At 36.2% G+C, this 18,457-nt stretch overlaps 3 protein-coding genes across 3 annotated transcripts in view; 2 read left to right on the top strand and 1 right to left on the bottom strand.

The window, feature by feature from the left end:
• LOC129570251 (exosome complex exonuclease RRP44) overlaps positions 1 to 1,317 on the top strand; it is a gene marked incomplete in the record, with an annotated part of 4,058 nt that extends 2,741 nt beyond the window's left edge. The window contains 3 exon segments of the mRNA XM_055449795.1: positions 1 to 386; positions 451 to 787; positions 882 to 1,317. Coding sequence (XP_055305770.1) covers positions 1 to 386; positions 451 to 787; positions 882 to 1,178 — 1,020 coding nt within the window.
• Positions 1,176 to 6,182, bottom strand: LOC129570261 (acyl-CoA synthetase short-chain family member 3, mitochondrial). Its single transcript, XM_055449806.1, has 10 exons — positions 5,757 to 6,182; positions 4,731 to 5,038; positions 4,609 to 4,654; positions 4,408 to 4,506; positions 3,126 to 3,551; positions 2,723 to 3,046; positions 2,535 to 2,633; positions 2,304 to 2,449; positions 1,868 to 2,213; positions 1,176 to 1,797 (listed from the first exon to the last, which is right to left on the bottom strand). Exons 1-10 carry the CDS (start codon positions 5,818 to 5,820, stop codon positions 1,637 to 1,639), a joined length of 2,019 nt encoding a protein of 672 aa, XP_055305781.1. The 5' UTR covers positions 5,821 to 6,182; the 3' UTR covers positions 1,176 to 1,636.
• A 4,117-nt stretch (positions 6,183 to 10,299) lies between these two features.
• On the top strand, positions 10,300 to 18,388 carry LOC129570230 (dromyosuppressin). Its single transcript, XM_055449769.1, has 3 exons — positions 10,300 to 10,562; positions 16,743 to 16,968; positions 17,048 to 18,388. Exons 2-3 carry the CDS (start codon positions 16,752 to 16,754, stop codon positions 17,146 to 17,148), a joined length of 318 nt encoding a protein of 105 aa, XP_055305744.1. The 5' UTR covers positions 10,300 to 10,562; positions 16,743 to 16,751; the 3' UTR covers positions 17,149 to 18,388.
• The last annotated feature ends 69 nt before the right edge of the window (positions 18,389 to 18,457 follow it).

Here is an 18,457-nt window from a genome sequence, read left to right as displayed (position 1 = left end):
AAAATGCGTGAAACCAATTCAATGGTTGAAGAGTTCATGTTGTTAGCGAATATTTCGGTGGCCGAAAAGATTAATAGCGAATTCCCTGAATTTGCTATGCTTCGGCGGCATCCAGAACCACCACAGACCAACTTCGAGCCACTCATTAAAGCGGGCAAACATCTTGGTTTCGACATTGATACATCGAGCGGTAAAAAATTAGCAGAATCATTGGATAGGGCGGTTCGCAAGGATAATCCATACTTCAATACAATGTTACGTATCTTGGCCACGCGATGCATGATGCAAGCCGTGTACTTTATCAGTGGAACAGTACAAAAAGATGAATTTTTCCATTATGGATTGGCTGCACCAATATATACACATTTCACTTCACCTATTCGACGGTAATTATTATTTGCTTGTTATTCTGGAAATGGTTTATTAAATATCAATGCTCTGTTGTGTTAGATATGCCGATATAATAGTGCATCGGCTTTTGGCTGCGTGCATCGGTGCCGACAGTACATACTCTGAGTTGTTGGATAAGCGAAAGACCGCACTCTTGTGTAATAACTTGAATTACCGCAATCGGATGGCACAATATGCGGGCCGAGCATCGGTTAGTTTGAACACACATTTGTTCTTCCGTGGGCGCACCCAAGAGGAAAATGGATACATTCTGTTTGTGCGAAAGAATGCTCTACAGATTTTAATCCCGAAATTCGGTTTGGAAGGAACGATCTATCTGAGTGGTAAAAAGGGAGCAACACACAAATCTGGCGTTCAATTTGTTTTTGATGAAGAGGTAAACAAAAGTTCATGGAAAAGACGCATCAAATTATGTTTGTTTTCCAAGAGAAGAATTAACTGAAACTGTTCTTATTTCCCATTACCACCAGGATCATACACAACACTACAAAGAGTTTGTGTTCCGTGCGTTCGATCCGGTTGTGATTCGATTGAGTTTGGACACAACAAATGTTCAGCGTGAAAAGATTGTGTTTGAGCTGGTGCAACCATTCATTCCCGATTTCAGCATTGAACCCATGGACGTTGAACGAACAACTGACGAACAACAGTTATCCGCTAAACGGAAATCCATCGACGACTCAATCCCAACAGCAGACGATGAGACACAAAAAAGTCCATCGTCATCCAAAACGAAAGGGAAAAAGAATAAAAAATCCAAGAAGTGAATGAATAAAAAATTGAATTTTGATGTTTATTTGACAAAATCGGTATTGATTTGTTCATACATGCAAGCGATAAGCCTTGTTTTTTTCTCTTTCTTTTCATTTTTATTATTGAAATAAATAATATTTTTTTCTGAATCAATTCTCGTTGTTGTTGTTGTGTTGTTTTCTTGTCTGACTTAACATCTATTCCACGACCTTGTCCAACATCGAACTTAAGCTCAATCGCATCGAATGAAAAAGAGATTGTTTTTTTTTTAATTTAGTTTTTTTCTGACACACGCATCACGAATAAAAGTGCTGGAAACGGTGAAAAAATTCATGTTGGTTTTTTTTACATTTATCTGATTTTGATGTGTACGCTGATAGTATATTTTGGCTAGCCTTTTATTGAAAATCCACTTAAGAATATAGAAAAATTTGCTTCATTTTTTTTGTTAAATCGAATTGCTTTGGAAAAACTATTTGCGAGCTGTGTGCGGTTCTGGTGCAGTTTGAGCATAGCCCAATTCTTGCAAAGCCCTACGTATATCCTTGAACACCGATTGATCTTCGATAGTTCCAGGCAAAATGACTTGTTTGTTTCGGGCAAAGTCAGCCATGGCTTTCCTTAGAGTTTTTCCTGTGAGTTGAATAAAAGCATCGAAATTATTGGGCATTGTGATTCCCTGTGTGTTTTTTTTTAAACATACCAGATCGAGTTCGTGGCAATGCCACTATCGGTGCCACTAATCGGAATGATGCAATCGGTCCAATCACCTCACGAATAATCTTGATCAATTCAACGCCAATTTTGGTCGATGTTTTGTCGGTTGAATCTTTCATAATATACAAACACAATGGAACTTCGCCTTTTGTTGGTTCTGGTACACCGAAAACGGCAGCATCAGCCACATCTGGATGCCTCAATACTGCATCTTCCAAGGCCATTGTTGAAATTCGATGACCGGCTACATTTATAATGTCATCGTCACGTGCGGTGATAAACACATAGCCATTCTCATCTTTATATCCAGCGTCCATAGTATCGTAGTAGCCCTGTCATTGAAGGGAAAATTCATCAATTTTGATCCATACGGAAAATTGTTCACCCTTTTTCTAAGAATAAAACAAAATTAAACAATTTACTGGGAATTTCGTAAAGTATGTTTTGTCAAAGAGCTCATCATTTTTGTATAGTGTTGACATATTGCCTGGCGGCAATGGCAGTTTCACAGCAACGCGTCCAAGCTCATTGGGAGCCGCCTCAGTACCATCCGGGTGTAAAATATCAACTGAAATTCGATACGAAATCAATTCACATTGAATTCTGTGTGGATTTTACGTTTTTTTCTCTCATTTTCTTCGAATGGTACTCACTTTTGTATCCAACGAATGGCAAACCAGTTGAAAATGCTGGTTGATGTGGACTGTGATTGAAACCCAAGCAGCTAGCTGTGATAGCAGATCCAGTCTCAGCTAAAATGGGAATTCCACGAATTTTAATCACATGGTAAACAAAAGACTTGAATGGAAGTGAAATTGTGGGTTTGTGTATATATTTTTACTTTGCCACCAATGATTCAATACGGGCACACGGAATGTTTTTCCAATCCAATTTTTCGTCTCTAAATCACAGTGTTCGCCGGCTACAAAAATAGTGCGCAATGAATCGATGTTGTACGCTTTTCCGAATTTTACATCTGGATCAACACGTCGAATGACACGAAAAGCCGTTGGAATTGAAAACAATGCGGACACCTTGTGCTGTTCAATAATGCGGAAATATTGACCGGGGTCAGGTGTTCGATCGGGTTTGCCCTCGTACATAACACTTGTTGCTCCATACAAAAGTGGACCATAGCAAATGTACGAGTGTCCAACGACCCAACCTTGATAGAAAATGAAATCAAATTTTTATAAATAAATACTCAAGCGAGTTAAGACCAAACATTGTTATATGATACTTGCCTAAATCAGAAGCCGCCCACCAAACATCGGATGGTTTGAGGCCATAAATAGCGCTCATTGTATACATCAGATTGACTAAATGTCCACCGGTTGGACGTTGTACACCTTTTGGTTTGCTCGTCGTTCCGGACGTGTACAACAAGTACAGCGGATCATTTGCTTCGACCGGAACACATTCGCATGGTTCGCTGTGTGCCAACAAAGTTTCCCACAGCACATCATTCTTCGATATCAACGGCGAAGTCATAACATTTTGTCGTTGATAAATCACACTACAAATTGGTTTCCATTCCGACATGGTCAATGCATCGTTCAATATGTCCAGGTATCGAATGATTTTGTTGGGCTCAACTCCACAATTGGCAGCAATTATGACCGTTGGTTCAGCATGTTCGATTCTAGTGCATAGCTCACTTGCAGCAAAACCTGAATAAATAATTGCGAATGTGTGTTATTGCGCGCACAAAAATTCTATTGTCCATTTGGCCAACAATTTGAACTTTCAATCAAACTTTTCATTTTTTTGCGTAATTATTCAGTTACAATCGCACCAAAATCAACTGTCCAATGCATGCCTGCACTTCGGCCGACACAGACACGGAATCGCTGTCGCTTGATCACATTTCCCTCCCCGAATTAATATTGTGGGGAAATTTGCATTCAATCGAAAATGACAAACAAACAGTCGGAATAAATCTTGAGCGTACAATTCACAGCGTCGTCGTCGCCGTCAATTCGGGTTCATATTATTCATCGTAAATGAACGATGAACACACAACGAATGAAAAAAAATCTATTCGAATTATCGAATGTTCCGTATATCCATTTTAAACGGACGCGCTTCTTCTTTTATTTTATTAGGTGTCAATCGTGTTGACCTTTGGTCAGCATGAAAACGCATGCATAAGCAAATATTCAACGCTTATTTTATTCAAAATGGAAAATTTAATGTTTTGTTTTTGCGTTTGTGTGTGTGTGTGTGTGTGTGTTGTTGTGTGCTAGTGTAAAAATGGCCAAAGAACTGAAATCAATATCAAAACCGACAACAAACGAACCGAAAAAAAAACACATAGAAAGCACAAAACTTTATTTTTGTTCGCCTGTCGATGACGGCAAATGTGTAAATTGAAGTTGACGAACTCGGCTGTCGCTTACGCGTATACGCGGTCACTGATTTCACAGTACATGTATAACGGTATCACGGTCATTTTGGGCAATATTTTCCTATTTTTGCACACGAATTTTTAATTGCAACAGCAATAATGACAATCCGAATACTTACCGCCGAAAACAACCGAATGAATGGCACCAATCCGAACGGTGGCCAACATTGCCATTACAGCCTCTGGGATTAAGGGCATGTAGATAATTACACGATCGCCTGTTTGAAACGGAATAAAATGAGAACAACAAACAGTGTTGAGTTAATCGAATGCAATGAGGATGAAAAGTTCAATAGAACGGACTGTTTGTTTCATGTTACCTTTTTTAACGCCCAACTTTTGAAGACCACCAGCAATGCGAGAAGTCTAATTCGATGTAACAAAACAACAACAATTTCAAAATTATGTCTATGGTTTAAATTGATTCTAGTATGCACATTACCGTGTCGTAGAGTTCTTGGTAGGTAACTTTGCGAATGGTATTTGTTGTTGGGCTGTCATGAATGATGGCCACTTTATCACCATTTCCGGCAAGAACATGACGATCCACACAATTGTAACAAGCGTTCAAGTATCCACCGACAAACCATTTTGTAAACGGTGGATTGCTATTATCCAGCACTTTTTCAAATGGCTTATCCCAATGGATCATTGGCGGTGCAGCAATTGCTCCCCAAAATTCTTCTGGCTCTTCAATCGATCGCAAATAAGTGTCGGAATAAATGGAATTCGAACCACTCACAAAATTGCCTATCAAATCCAAACAAAAAAATCTCATAGACCAAGAGCTGTTGAACAAAGTACTTACTATACAAGCTTCATGTCAGATAATGGAATTGTAGGTGCACATTAAGGCCAATATTCAAAATATCAATTTGTTTTATCTTCATTTGATACACATCACAATATCTGCACGCCGATAACAAGAAGAAAAATCGCTTCACTTTTCGTTCAAGCTTTAAGGCAGATTTTTTGTTTACTGATAAATTCGTACAAGGATAATTCAAACACAAAAAATCTGCTCCAAACATTGTACACAACATTTTTTATTTCACATCAAAGTCTCATTCAATTCAAAGAAGTGAGGTCATGTTGTAATCATGTCAAAATGGATAAAATGCATTACAAACACAGACTTTGCTGTGAAATAAAAAATGTTGTGTACAATGTTTAGAGCAGATTTTTTGTGTTTGAATTATTCTTGTACGAATTTATCAGTAAACAAAAAATCTGCCTTAAAGCTTGAGCGAAAAGTGAAGCGATTTTTTTTCTTGTTATCGGCGATCAGATATTGTGATGTGTATCAAATGAAGATAAAACAAACTGATATTTTGAATATTGGCCTTAATGTGCACCTACAGTTCCATTATCTGACATGAAACTTGTATAGTAAGTACTTTGTTCAACAGCTCTTGGTCTATCAATTTGAAAACTTCAAAATTAAATTTAAAAAAAAACATTTTCTTACTGAAGCAGCCGTTGAATGTAGAATTTTTGGACAATGTGTCCAAATTACGTGAAGACGATTGCATATCGATTGGCTTTATTCAAATCCACTAAAAGTTCACTCAAACAAAATTAAAAGCGTTCACCAAACAAAATGTTCAAAATTTACTTCCGACAATATGCGCTCCGGAATTTCAATTGAAAAAATCGGTGTTTTGTTTACGAACGAAAAAATAATATTGTATTAAGAGATAGAGAAGCAACGAAAAAAAAAATGTTGTCGAGTAAAAATAAATGCAGTAAATTTTGTCGCGAGTTACGATCGGCTCGAAGTACTTGCGACGACTAAATGCAACAAACGAATCACAATAGACTATTAGTTTGAATGGTTGTCACTTCCACCGTCTCCAAATCACTAATATTCCTTAGCCACGGCTCGCTGTTTTACATGTCGGCCGAAATGGACTGCTAAGTGCCCCGTTGCTGATTCACATTGAAACTCATTAACAATTAATGAATATATTATGCGAACACATTTGATCGCTTGCATATATTTATCGTTGCGGAGTTTTGACACAAATTCCAGTGTTCATTACACTTTGGCCAAAACCAAAATAAATTATATCAACGAAATGAAATCGGCCGACGTCGAAAAATGCGAAAAACGTTACAAATCAACGGGGTGAGATGGTTTGATGGAATTTGGTATGAAATAGGAGGTTCAAAATTGTTGAAGGATGTCTGTTTTTGGACGGGCCGAGGCAGTTTGTTATGGTTTTCCATGTAAACGGTAGAAGATAACAATTTAGTGTCTTCGGGAAAAATGGAGCACTCAAGATGCTCTATAGCCTATTGCTGCAGACATTTATACCAGAAACAACAACAAACTGCTATGTGTTATCGATCTCTAAAATAAACGTGCATTGTTTTATTGAAAAAATCCCCAAGCAATGAGAAAACAGTTGCTGTGAAACAGCTGAACGTTGCTGTTCCTCATAAATTTTAAAAGTATTCGGTAAAATCGATTCGAATTATTGGCAGAATTTCACAGTGATTTTTTGCCTTCGTAGTTGTTCAGTCGGTGGCTTTTTGACCAATGTCATTATCCTGATTATACCTGACTTGTCGTTAACAATTTGTTTACATTCATTTTTCCGTGATGCATTGTTTTGAATTCACATTTTCGTTGGTGTTTCACAATTTCTTTTATTCAAGTAAAACTGTTTTCGTTGCAAAATCACTTTACATGATAATAGTTTGAAAAAAGAAAAGAAAAGAAAAACGTGACATCAACCGAAAAAAATATATGGATAAATGCGTTAATATTGCCTTTAATATGTACGATATAATTTGCATAAGTGCCACGAGCGAAAATTATAAAATGTGGACTTCCTAGAAATACAGTTTTTTTGTGTTATTTACTTGTTTTGTTCCATTATGATATGATAATCGAGAATGATTTGTTTTTGGTATTAAATGGCTTTAAAAAATTCATAATAATTGAAAACAAAAAAATCTCCATACTACGTCACCATCATTTAATCCAAATGGAAAGTGCGACTCAAATCATTGATACTGTTTACTTGAATGCAGTGATTCGATTTTCACTTAAATCGCAATAAATATTAATGATGTTACATCTTCATCCATCAACGTGAATATTCTTCGTTTATAGTACGTCATCGACGAGGATTTAACAGAATGAATGTTCTGCATCATCAAATAGAAGGAAAAATGCAATTGCTGACGTCATTCGATGGTATTGGAGAAAAAAGGATGAAAAAATCACTTTTATGAGCATTTTTCTTAGCAAATAATAAGCATAGAATGGTAACCAGAGTCATAACGTTGGCCTGATTGAACTTGCAATGCTGACACCGCTGAACTCTTGAACATTTAAATTTTCAGTGGTTTTCTATTGTAGTCTATCACGCATTCTTTATATGTTCGTTGTCCCTGCTTAGACGAAATTAGCAAAGTCAAAAGAACGAAATAGAAAACAAATTAACGATAATAATGTTAAGGATTGTACACATACTATATCTGATTGGATTTTATTTAAATCTATTTATAGAATGAATGTTGATATTCGACATTCGATGTGTGTTCGACGGTTTCATCAATTGTGATTATTTAGAACAGGTAGCTGCTGTGGGTGATTTGTGTATTGTCGATTGAAAAATGGCTTGAGATAGATGACAAAAGGTGAATGTGATTTGAATGGAACGTATGCACGTCGAATCGGCGTAGAGCGTTATACGTTAATATTGGTTGTGTCGCATTGGATGAATAATGCGTTCGGGGGAAAACAACATTTGACGTCATACACACTATCGTATCCTATGGGTTTGTACTTATTTGGTGTTATTTTATTTTCCTGTGCTGTTCGGGCATGTGTCCGGGCATTGATTTATGACACCGAGAAAAGAAATCGCAACAAGTCATATTCATTTATGAAGCTCACTTAATTACACTCAATATCGAATACACAAGTATTCTATTTTTTCGATCGCCAAGTAACTGAACTCATAATGAGTTCATTCTATCACGGACTTGTTGAATGCCTTATCTCGATATTTTTTCATTGTATTACACATATTCGAGTTCTCACTCACGCTACAGAATGATCTTGTGAAAATCACCCTGCAATGACGTCGAATTGTACGCTGAATTGTGAGCATGAACGAAACGAAGCGTCAATGTAAATCTATGGATAATCGTACAATTGGATATACAAAGGCATCGACGGTATTTATCTCAATTTTCGACTTGATCCCTTCAAGCACACCGAGGCGGGAGATTTTTTTTTTAGTAAATAAAGCCAAATTGAATGAAAATTAGTTTAAATCTCGTCGGAAATTAGCTGAGGCGAAATCATGGCTTTTGGCACTGGTTTTGAATGAATTTTCAATGGACATAACGTCCATTCTTAATTCACACCACCCCATTTTGTAATAGACTTTTCAGCCGTTTCCAAGTTGACGAACACAGTAGACTCAAAGCAAATTCATTGTCAACAACATATTTTTTTTTTGCAAATACAAATGTGCGTCTTCATTCAACAATGAATTCGAGATTTGATTCGGAAAAATAAATAAATGTTTCTTCGTATTAGCACATTTCCATCATTGCCAAGGAATGATTGTTAAATGGCATCATCTGACCTAAAAAAAATCAATTAGTTTAATTGTTTATTGGTATTTAATAGTGTAATGGTTCTAGTTGTTGAGAAGTTGCCTCGATGCAATACACAGATGCACAAATTGCCTGTTTTCCGAAAACTATCCACGCGTCCCCGCTTAAATGGCACATATCAATTCATTCTGTAGCATTTGCGTATCGAGCTGTATGTTGTCGATGTCATTATTTTCAATTTCGCAAACATGGACTTTCGAATAATCAATTAGATGGTAATTGTGTTTTAATTGGCTTGTAATTAGCCAGGGATATTGTTATTATCGGTACTTAATGCCTTACATTTGCCGTGCATTTCCACATGTTTCATCAAAATATTGAGCATTCATTTAATTTTATGGAAGATAGTAAAGCTTTTGTTTCGGCGAATCAATTTCAAAGTCCAATTCTCGCCGAATGAAATCTAGGAATTGTCTTTGTTTACGCGATCATTTCAGCAGGTAGCAACGGCTGATATTAGAATTTATGATGTCATTCATGCAATTTAGTTAATCTCTTTTCGAATTTTTATTACACGGATGGAATGTGTGAATGAATGCATTGCAAGCGTACGACTCATCGTATTTTGTTGACGTAATACACGCGTTCGACGATAAATACATTTTACTCAATTTTTATAGACGATATTTTTATAGTTTTGCTTAGTTTTTATAGACGATTTCAATGTAATCATGACTAAAACTTTTGTCCAAAGCAAATACACACCGATACATTGGTGTTCTGCATTAAAACATTTGAGTTGAGCTGTGTTTGAGGTTTATTTTACAACTGATTGGAACATTAAAAAACACGCTTCATATATACTAATTGTTACTGTTCAGTTGACCTTGAATGGTCACGTAATTATGGTTGTCAGTTTTACAAACATAAAATAGAAGATAATTACGTGACTTATCAACAAATATTCAACTCTTCAAACCAATATGTGAAGTATGAACAATTGGTGCGAAAGCGAAAATTTCTTCCAAATCATTACGCGCTAAAACGTCATAAGGGCTTATTTTCTCCGAAAATAAGACACTCCAGTCCCAGAGCTAGAATTATCGGTCGCACCTATTCTATAACACGTTGCAACAACAATAACCACAAGCACGCAAAAAATTATGACTAGAGTCATTGGCAAAAAATGAGAAATATGGTAGTGAGAGAGAGGGGTACAGCTACCTATGAACGGAAAAAAAAATTGTCGTTTGCAAATAGCAAAAGCTCACGGGCAAAGTCTATGAAAAATCACCAATTCCAGAATGAAGAATAATGAATTGCGTCGGCGTGCCGATGGATATGTGTGTTCACTATTCGGATACGCAACAACAGCAATGGCACACAGGCCACCACACCGACTGTATAAAAGTGAACGAGATTGCGTTGATACGATCATTTCAGTTCGAATGCTCGAATAAAGTAGTAATCGAATACGAGACAACCGATAGAGAGAGAGAGAGAGAGATAGTACTCAAGTTCATTTCACTTCAAAACCAAGCGAATCCGAGACACCAGATCGCAAGCAACAGGAGCGAAAACAAAACCACCGGTTGCACATTCCGTTTTTTTTTGTACGTGAGTGATATCAAGCAGTTAGTGCGTGTGGTTCAGTTTATTTTTTTTCTCAAACGGGTAGTGAACAGAATAACAGGTAAGTGGCAGCCAATCAAACCAAACCAAAAAAAGTAATTCGGAAATGCATTGTATTTCAATGGTGTGGAATGTCGGTGTGGAATGCTTATCTTTGAGCCTTTTTTTCTCTCGCTTTGATAAAAACCAAATCAAACGCTTTTTTCATTATTTTTTAATTTTAAGTGTTTCCATAAATCACACACATTCTATCCGTTATGAATCGACCATATGTGAATCAGCAGAACATAGACGTAAAGAATATGTGTGTCAACCATTCAAATTTCTTTGTATTCCTCTCTCATTCTTTTCTGTCTGCGTTGCTAAGGAATATCATCGCATAAAAAAGTATTATTTTGGTGTTATAAATTCATTGAAAAATATCGAATTTTACGCTTGGGTTTTTTTCCTCTTCAGTACACACCACACACTATGACATGGTTCTAAGGTCAACTTGAATATGACTAGAAACCATATAAATAGCTGACCATATAAAATAAGATTGCGGCAAAAATTGGAAAACATCACATATTGTCTGGCTGATTTGGTCGCGTTATCAGGATACTCAGATGCCGTCATTTGACACAAACAACATTCTTCGGGAAGAACAAATTCCACTCAAACAAATAGATACACAAAAACACGAAGAGACCCACATAGCGATGTATACCAAATCATTTTGTAAAACAAATTCAAGTGGCCGGGCTAGATGCCGCGTGCGATAATTGTTATTGCCACTTGAAATCAATAACACGCTGTAGTATTTTTATTTTACACATACCAACCATATTTTATCAATTTGCAAGGCGCCACGCTTCCATTGAAGTAGTTTTGGAAACTTTTTTGACCCCGCTCAAATGACAACAGGCGTTTTACGCTTCCTCCATAATAATAATAGTAATCTCCGGTTGGATGGTGCTCAAATTCAATGAAGCTCTCCTCATCGAAACTTTTCTTGAAAAAGAGACGCCAAAACGAGGCTCACCTCAAATCAATTAAATCAGCATTATTGTATACTTGATGCGAATTTAATTACGTTAACCGATTTCCTTTATGTAATTTGATCGAATATTAAGGCATTTCACAGAAATAAAGAGAAACAAACGTAAAGGGATGATGGAATTTTGATTGTGAAACACGTCGAAGCCTTGGGAATTGTCTGGAGATTTGACATATACGTAGTTAAAATGAAATATTCGAGAGAATTGAGATCGAACAGTTCTAGTTTTGGTTAGCGTTCCGTTAGTTTGCTTTATGACCACCAAAATGCTAAAGCAATAACCACCGTCAGTCGCGTAGAAAATACACTATTTGTCAAATAGTATTTGATGAGAAAATATTGGATGTTTTTTTCCCTTCTCTTTGGTTTCAATCACGACGTCATTACGTGCACAAATAAACTATGCCATTCAAAATGGTCCACATTGCGAAGCTTTCATTACATATTTTCTCTTCTATTCATATTTTTATTTGTTCAGTACAAACCGATGATTCGATCATTGTTGTTTGCCGTTCTGCCAGCGCAATCGTTCCTCACCATTTCCAATTGTAGCGTTTGCTAAGCGAGAAACGTGCGGCACTTGCAGTGGTTCTTGATTTCATTTTTATTCGGGCTAATTTTCCGGCCACTTGTTTTCCCCGATGAATTCCGCTGGAAATGTGCTCAATCCCAAGGAAAAAATCGACGACGCAAACATAATAATAATCGAAATGGCACAAAAATCAGCACACCGCATTTGTTGGCTATGTTTTGTTGCAGAATCGATTTGAATGAGGGCGAGAAAACCCACAATCGATGTATACATTTCCATTGTGTTGGCTCCGGGTTTCTCGTTTCACACGAGTTTCTCGTGTCTGCCTTCTTGCTTCAAATCGTGAATGATGATGGAATGTGAAACCAAGCCACAGGCCCAAATAGCAACAGCCGCATTTTCCATTCCAAATTTTAATCAGGGAACACGTACATATGCATCAGGCAAAGAATAACTATAAATGTTACGGAACACGATCCAAAACACATTGATGGTTCAGTCAAAATAGTGCCAAACTATGAAACCAATATAAACGAAGCCTTTTTGAGCAATGCATTAGAATTTCAACTATTACATTACAATGCATTTCGTGATAACAATGTCAATACTGTCGCTTTTCATTGAAACACCCACGTGTTTAAAGTACGCAAATAAACAATACTCCCCTGAAGAAAATGCTTTTGAAAGAGAAGAAAATGATTCCATGACAAACTATTCGATATTTATGGAAATAAATGTTCGTATCGACATTTGGCGTGGAAAACTACCAGATCCTCTTAGTTGAATTTGCAATATCTTCTCTATGTTAATTTTCGTGGAAATTCGTATGCTTAGTTTATCCATAAATAATGAATAGAATAGCCGATGATATTGAAAAGCATGTCCAAAATCATGAATAACAAAATTGAAATCGTTTGTATGAAAACTGCGCATTTAAATATTTGTCCACATTTGATGTGAACACCGGTCCATATGTGTGCTTTTTTCGCTTTAAAATTTACATGCGTTGATCTGTTTTAGATGTCATTATCACGATTCCATATCGATGGTCGATTATACTGATTGAAATTGAATAGTTTACATTTTTTTTCTTTCTATATTTTCAAATAACATCGAATCCTGAGCAGATGCAAATGAATTTTCATGCATGGGAAATGGCGTTGAAATCAAATTGAAAGAGTACAATGACTTTGAAAAAATGAAGAGTATGAGGGGCGAGAAAATAGACTGTACTGGGCTAGAATGGAATTTTAGTGATAAAGTTGGCATTTTCACCATGGCACGCAATAATTTGAAAATCACTTCGTTTATAACAACTGCGCACACGTTCATCCACTGAGCAATAGTGTATCCGTCTATTGCGTCAATTGTTTAGCCTCAAGTCGTAACAAAGCTTTTCATTTTCTTCAGAAAAAAACGAAGAGGATGAATCCGCTACTGGTCAAGAAATTGTTCTTAGTAATTACCTGCGGTTTGTTCGTGACCGTGCTGGAATCCCCAAAATTTTCCACTCCAATAGGGCACACAAAAATTGTTTTTCACCGAATCACATCCATGAAATCTTGTTTCAGCCTGAGGTGAGATTTGTTCCCAAGCACTGTTGTTTTCGGCTTTGGTTTAATTAAAAAACGGGATTATTACATTTGGCAGAAATTGTGGATGTTACGATTCCATGCCAATTTTTAAATAACATTTCGGCGAAAGATTTTCAGAAACATTTCGTCCATTCAACGATAAAGAAAATGATTACCAGATTTAGCGAATTCTATGAAATTGACGTCGAAACAACAGGAAAAATGGACAAACCAAAAATGAATGGAGCATTGTGAGCGTGTGTTTTTAATTCTAAATTCATTCAGAAGAAACGTATAAGTTGTACAAATATCCGAATAATCCAAGTCAATATGCGAGAATGCCATCGTTAACGTGGGTTTGTAGCCATTGCAAAATGGAATTGGATTATTATGTGATCTTCACAAGTCAATACGAAGAATTTGGTTTTTCTTCGAGAAAAAAAAAGAAATGGCCACAGGTCAGCTCGTTATATTTTATAGATTCTCAAGAGATGTTCAACATAGATTCCATAACAAGTACACCGTCATACCGTCATATTATAGCGCCATGCTGAAGAAAACACGAGAATAAATTCTTGTGTGTCAAAACATTTTGTTGGTTGATAGAAAAAGAGAAATGGGAATAATGCACACACACAATCAATTTATAGATTCGTTTGAAATTTAATGCTGACGGGAAAGACGGCAAATCGGTTTAAATGCAGACTATCTCAAAGAGAATATATAAAGCGGAAAATGGCTGCAACAACATATTTTCATGTGTGCTGCTGCGATTGTTCTTTAATCTGCCATTACACATGAGGCACATAATCTATGTTTGCCAAAGCATTATGTAGTGTGAGATAAAGAGTGTATGTGTGATGTCTCTTAAAAGCCTTCAAATGCACTCGAATCACTAAGTTAAGGATTTTTTATGCTAAAACGGTACTAATAACACACAAAAACCTCCGCACGTTCAACATGACATCTGTCCAAATAGCCGACATTATGTGCTTTTCTTATGATTTTGTTTCCGTTTCATACTCCAGAAGCACACACACACACACACACACAAATTGGCCATCGACTATTTGTACACGTAAAATAAGCCCACACCATCACCATCGCCAGAGATGTCAGTAATAAATGAATCACTTGGCATCTGGTTTTCGTCGTGTGCAATCCATATTCCTGATGATTGATACACGCACGTTGCTTGCTTTGCGTCAACTAGATGCCACAGCAGAAGAGAAATCAACCTGTGGAAAATTAGTATACATCACATAATTCTCGCTCACATCACAATACAACATTTCGTTACCAGTATGGCATTTTCCTATTTGAATGCCCGCTCTTTCCTCTTCCATATTTTTTTTACTTTTCGACGTCGGGTAAACTTTCAATATGAAAAATAAGTATTCTAACTTGATTTGAATTGTTATCGAATATTTCGTAGTCATTTTAGTTGATTTTCCTTCGCTGCGAAAATGACTGAAGGATAAACTTGTTGTATTTTGCCAAGCAAAATGGAATACCTTTGAAGATGTTCTTGGAATATATTCAAAATAGTCTTTATGAAAACTGATACGAATTGAAATCCTTTCATCTTTTCTGCTAACGTACTCGTCAAGTTTCAACCATTGAAGCGCCAATAATAATGAGGGCGGATCGTTAAGAGCATCGAGTTTCGCTCTGACGCCAGCCAACCGTTTTTTCTTCTCTTTTCGATACAAAATGCAACAATTGGTTGGTGTACACATATGCTTCAAAATGCACGATTCAATATTTTAACTAACGCCAACCATTCGAGATATGTTACGTTGTGACCTTTAACAAACAATGAAAAAAACACACACACACAGATTTTTTGTCACATAACAAGCACAATGTGCGCGAATTGAGTCGTCTCTCATTTCAGCCGTTGCAAGCACTAAGGCTATGGAAATTTCCCGACCGCGACAGGTAGCGATAAATAAATGCAGATTTACAATATTTTTGAGTCACGATGATAAAATGTGGCGGCAGAAAAAAACAGTTCAAGTGTAGTAAATTGCTGTTTGTATAGGCTATTCATGAAATACGCCTGGTTATAAATTTGCCTCAAAAGTGGCCGCGGTAGAAAAAGAAATTAAGTAAAATGTATATTTCCGGGGCTCGATGGCAAATTAATAAAAGTGATAATTTTGGCTTCGTTGGAATATTGAACGAAAAACAAAATATTGATTCATTAAAGCCATAAATTTTATTGGCCACAACACACAACAGAGATTACAACAGCAGTTGCAACAAATAATTTCACTTCGTTTGCATACTACGCGCCTCGCGTTGATGGTGGCGATGGTTATGGCGGTGATGACGGGTACGCAATAAACATAATAGCGCGATTAAATCATTCATTGATTTGCAGCTTGAATATCATCATATCATGGGCCGTGGATAGTGGAAGAAAAGGCGAACACGATGGAAATGTGTTTTTCAAGCACGCATTAAATGAAAAACTGCGCCAAACGTAATAAATTATCGGGATTGCTTTTGACGCACTTTTTATCAATTGCTCATCGTATCGCATGGCTTTTTGCGTTTAGAATATTTTATTTGTACGATGCGTACTCGTTTGACAAACACCAGAGCACGATAAACATGTTTAGAATTTTCGTTAAATAAAAACACATCCACCGAACGGTGAAAGCATGGTGTTAGATGAGCTGTTTCAATGATGAAGAAAAAAAACACATTTGATTTGAAGCCCATCGCGTACCATTCCATCAATCGATTGCCATCGCACGTGCACCTGACCATTTTCCATGTTTGTTTGATATGTCAGGTGGTAAAATTCAAAATTACAAACGAACATGCTACGATTTCGTCGAGGAGCCTCCGCATCCATTCGCATCCTATTTAAATTAATTTCCATTTGCTGCCAAATCCTAGTCGTTAATCGGATTTCAGCTACTTTGTTTCGCTTTGTGGGTTTCTGTCTTTTTATTTGCATTTCACCATCAAAATCGCTACGATTGAAATTCAATACAAACGAGAATACAATATTCAATCCTAATTCTAGATTAAAAAGTAATTCGGTAAAATGTTTATTGTTTAAAATTGATTTTAATGTTTCAGTCAATAGAAATGGAGTACCAAATGATCGTGTTTGCTTTCGTGGCGTGTATCGTATTATCCGTATCAAATGTGTCGACATCAAAAGAGGTCGTGAATGCGCCCGCACTATGCGAGCCCGGAATTGTTGAAGGCATGCCACCCCATATCCAAAAAGTATGCAATGCACTGCAAAATTCCAACCAACTGTCATCGGCACTAAATCAATACATTCACAATGAAGCTGCTGGTAAGCTGTTCTATAATTTTACATATTTTTTTTTCGTGGAAAACTAATCGTATTTGAATTTCTTTTCAAAAATAATTAGCATTACTGTATCGACCTGAGGATTTAACATCGCCCAATTCACCAGCTGGAAAGCGAACTGATGTCGATCATGTGTTTTTGCGATTTGGCCGAAGGCGTTAAATTAATATCCAATCTTTCCCCCCTATTTTGCTCCAGCCGTCACAACTAACTATCGCCAACTGAAAAGCACACTTATGCTGTTTCCGTCAACATCGTCTTCTACTACATGAAATTGCAAAAAATAAAAAAAACACAAACATTTCCCATGTATGCAATCGATAGAGAAATTTTCATCATTTTTATTTATTTATTCATTTTATTCAAAACTTATTAAGAGATTAGAAAAAAACAAAGTCTCACTATTGGCATGTATTTTCTTATGTTCCAATGAATATTTTTGTGGTTTTGAGAAGTGGAGATGAGAGTTGAGAGAGATAGATAGAGAGAAATTGTCGTTTCTCCAGCCAGCAAAGCCGAAGAAGAAAAAGTAGACAAATCTATGACATAACCAGAAAAATTTCGTAAATAATTGATCTCTGTACTATTATTGTGTAGAAGAAATGAAGAAAAAAAAAAACAAACTAAAAATGTATTTCTAAATTATTATTGTAAGCAACTACAAATTACTAACAAAACAAACAAACCAAAAAAAAACACCTTTGCAAACATTATACTTCAAGGACACCACACATCGCACACAAAATTCAACTGCACATTCAAAACCACCTCAGATTTGTGTACTTCATTCACATTTATTATTCTATCTATTTGTGGTTTAAAAAGAAAACGTGTTGTTCTATATATATTGATTTTATTACTTAAAACACACACACACTTTTAGACCCTAGCCAACAGCATTCTACACTACACTTACACTATTTAATTCAATGTGTATTTTAATATACGAACCAATTCCGCATTTATGGAATTTTAACTATAGCATTTAATCTTTTGTGTACTTTTTGTGTGTGAGACTTTAAGGGGCGTTGATAAAAAAAGATTCCGTTCCGATTTTCCAGTCATTTCCCGTAGCCATCAGAGTCTACATTCAGTCGGAGTTTGAGAGAAAGCCAGTACCATTTTTTCACCGCTTTTTTTCCTTTCCAATTCAACTTCATTTTATCGAGAAATAGATTTTACGTGTACTTACTTTCCATATTATCTACGATTTTCTTGAAGAAGAAACAAAAAATCGTTCAATGTTATGCATTTTCAAATACGAGTCTATTCTGTTCATGCTTGAGACCATCACCCAACAAAACAAATGACAAATTGTAATATAAACTTCTATTTATTGAACATGAAATACCAAACATTTAAATAAATACATAAAAAGAAGAAAACCAACTATATAAATGTAGCATATTCTATATGGCATTATTTTCTTGAATTATTTCTTGAATATTTGTGTGTATGTGATTGGTTCATA

This window comes from Sitodiplosis mosellana, unplaced genomic scaffold (genome assembly GCF_009176505.1).
Source record: "Sitodiplosis mosellana isolate CC-2019 unplaced genomic scaffold, AAFC_SMos_1.0 Smas_scaffold_1, whole genome shotgun sequence".
Lineage (NCBI taxonomy): Eukaryota > Metazoa > Arthropoda > Insecta > Diptera > Cecidomyiidae > Sitodiplosis > Sitodiplosis mosellana.
Note: the sequence above shows the minus strand (reverse complement) of the source record. Positions and strands in the feature narration are given on the sequence as shown.

What these genes read in the sequence shown, in the direction of transcription:
- LOC129570261 (XM_055449806.1), bottom strand. Translation starts at nt 5,820, where the DNA reads ATGCAATCGTCTTCACGTAATTTGGACACATTGTCCAAAAATTCTACA. An exon ending in TACATTCAACGGCTGCTTCA is followed by an intron (nt 5,039 to 5,756) that starts GTAAGAAAATGT and finishes TGGATTTGATAG; the next exon opens with GCAATTTTGTGAGTGGTTCG. An exon ending in ATTGAATCATTGGTGGCAAA is followed by an intron (nt 2,634 to 2,722) that starts GTAAAAATATAT and finishes TTCCCATTTTAG; the next exon opens with CTGAGACTGGATCTGCTATC.
- LOC129570230 (XM_055449769.1), top strand. Translation starts at nt 16,752, where the DNA reads ATGGAGTACCAAATGATCGTGTTTGCTTTCGTGGCGTGTATCGTATTA. An exon ending in CATTCACAATGAAGCTGCTG is followed by an intron (nt 16,969 to 17,047) that starts GTAAGCTGTTCT and finishes AAAAATAATTAG; the next exon opens with CATTACTGTATCGACCTGAG.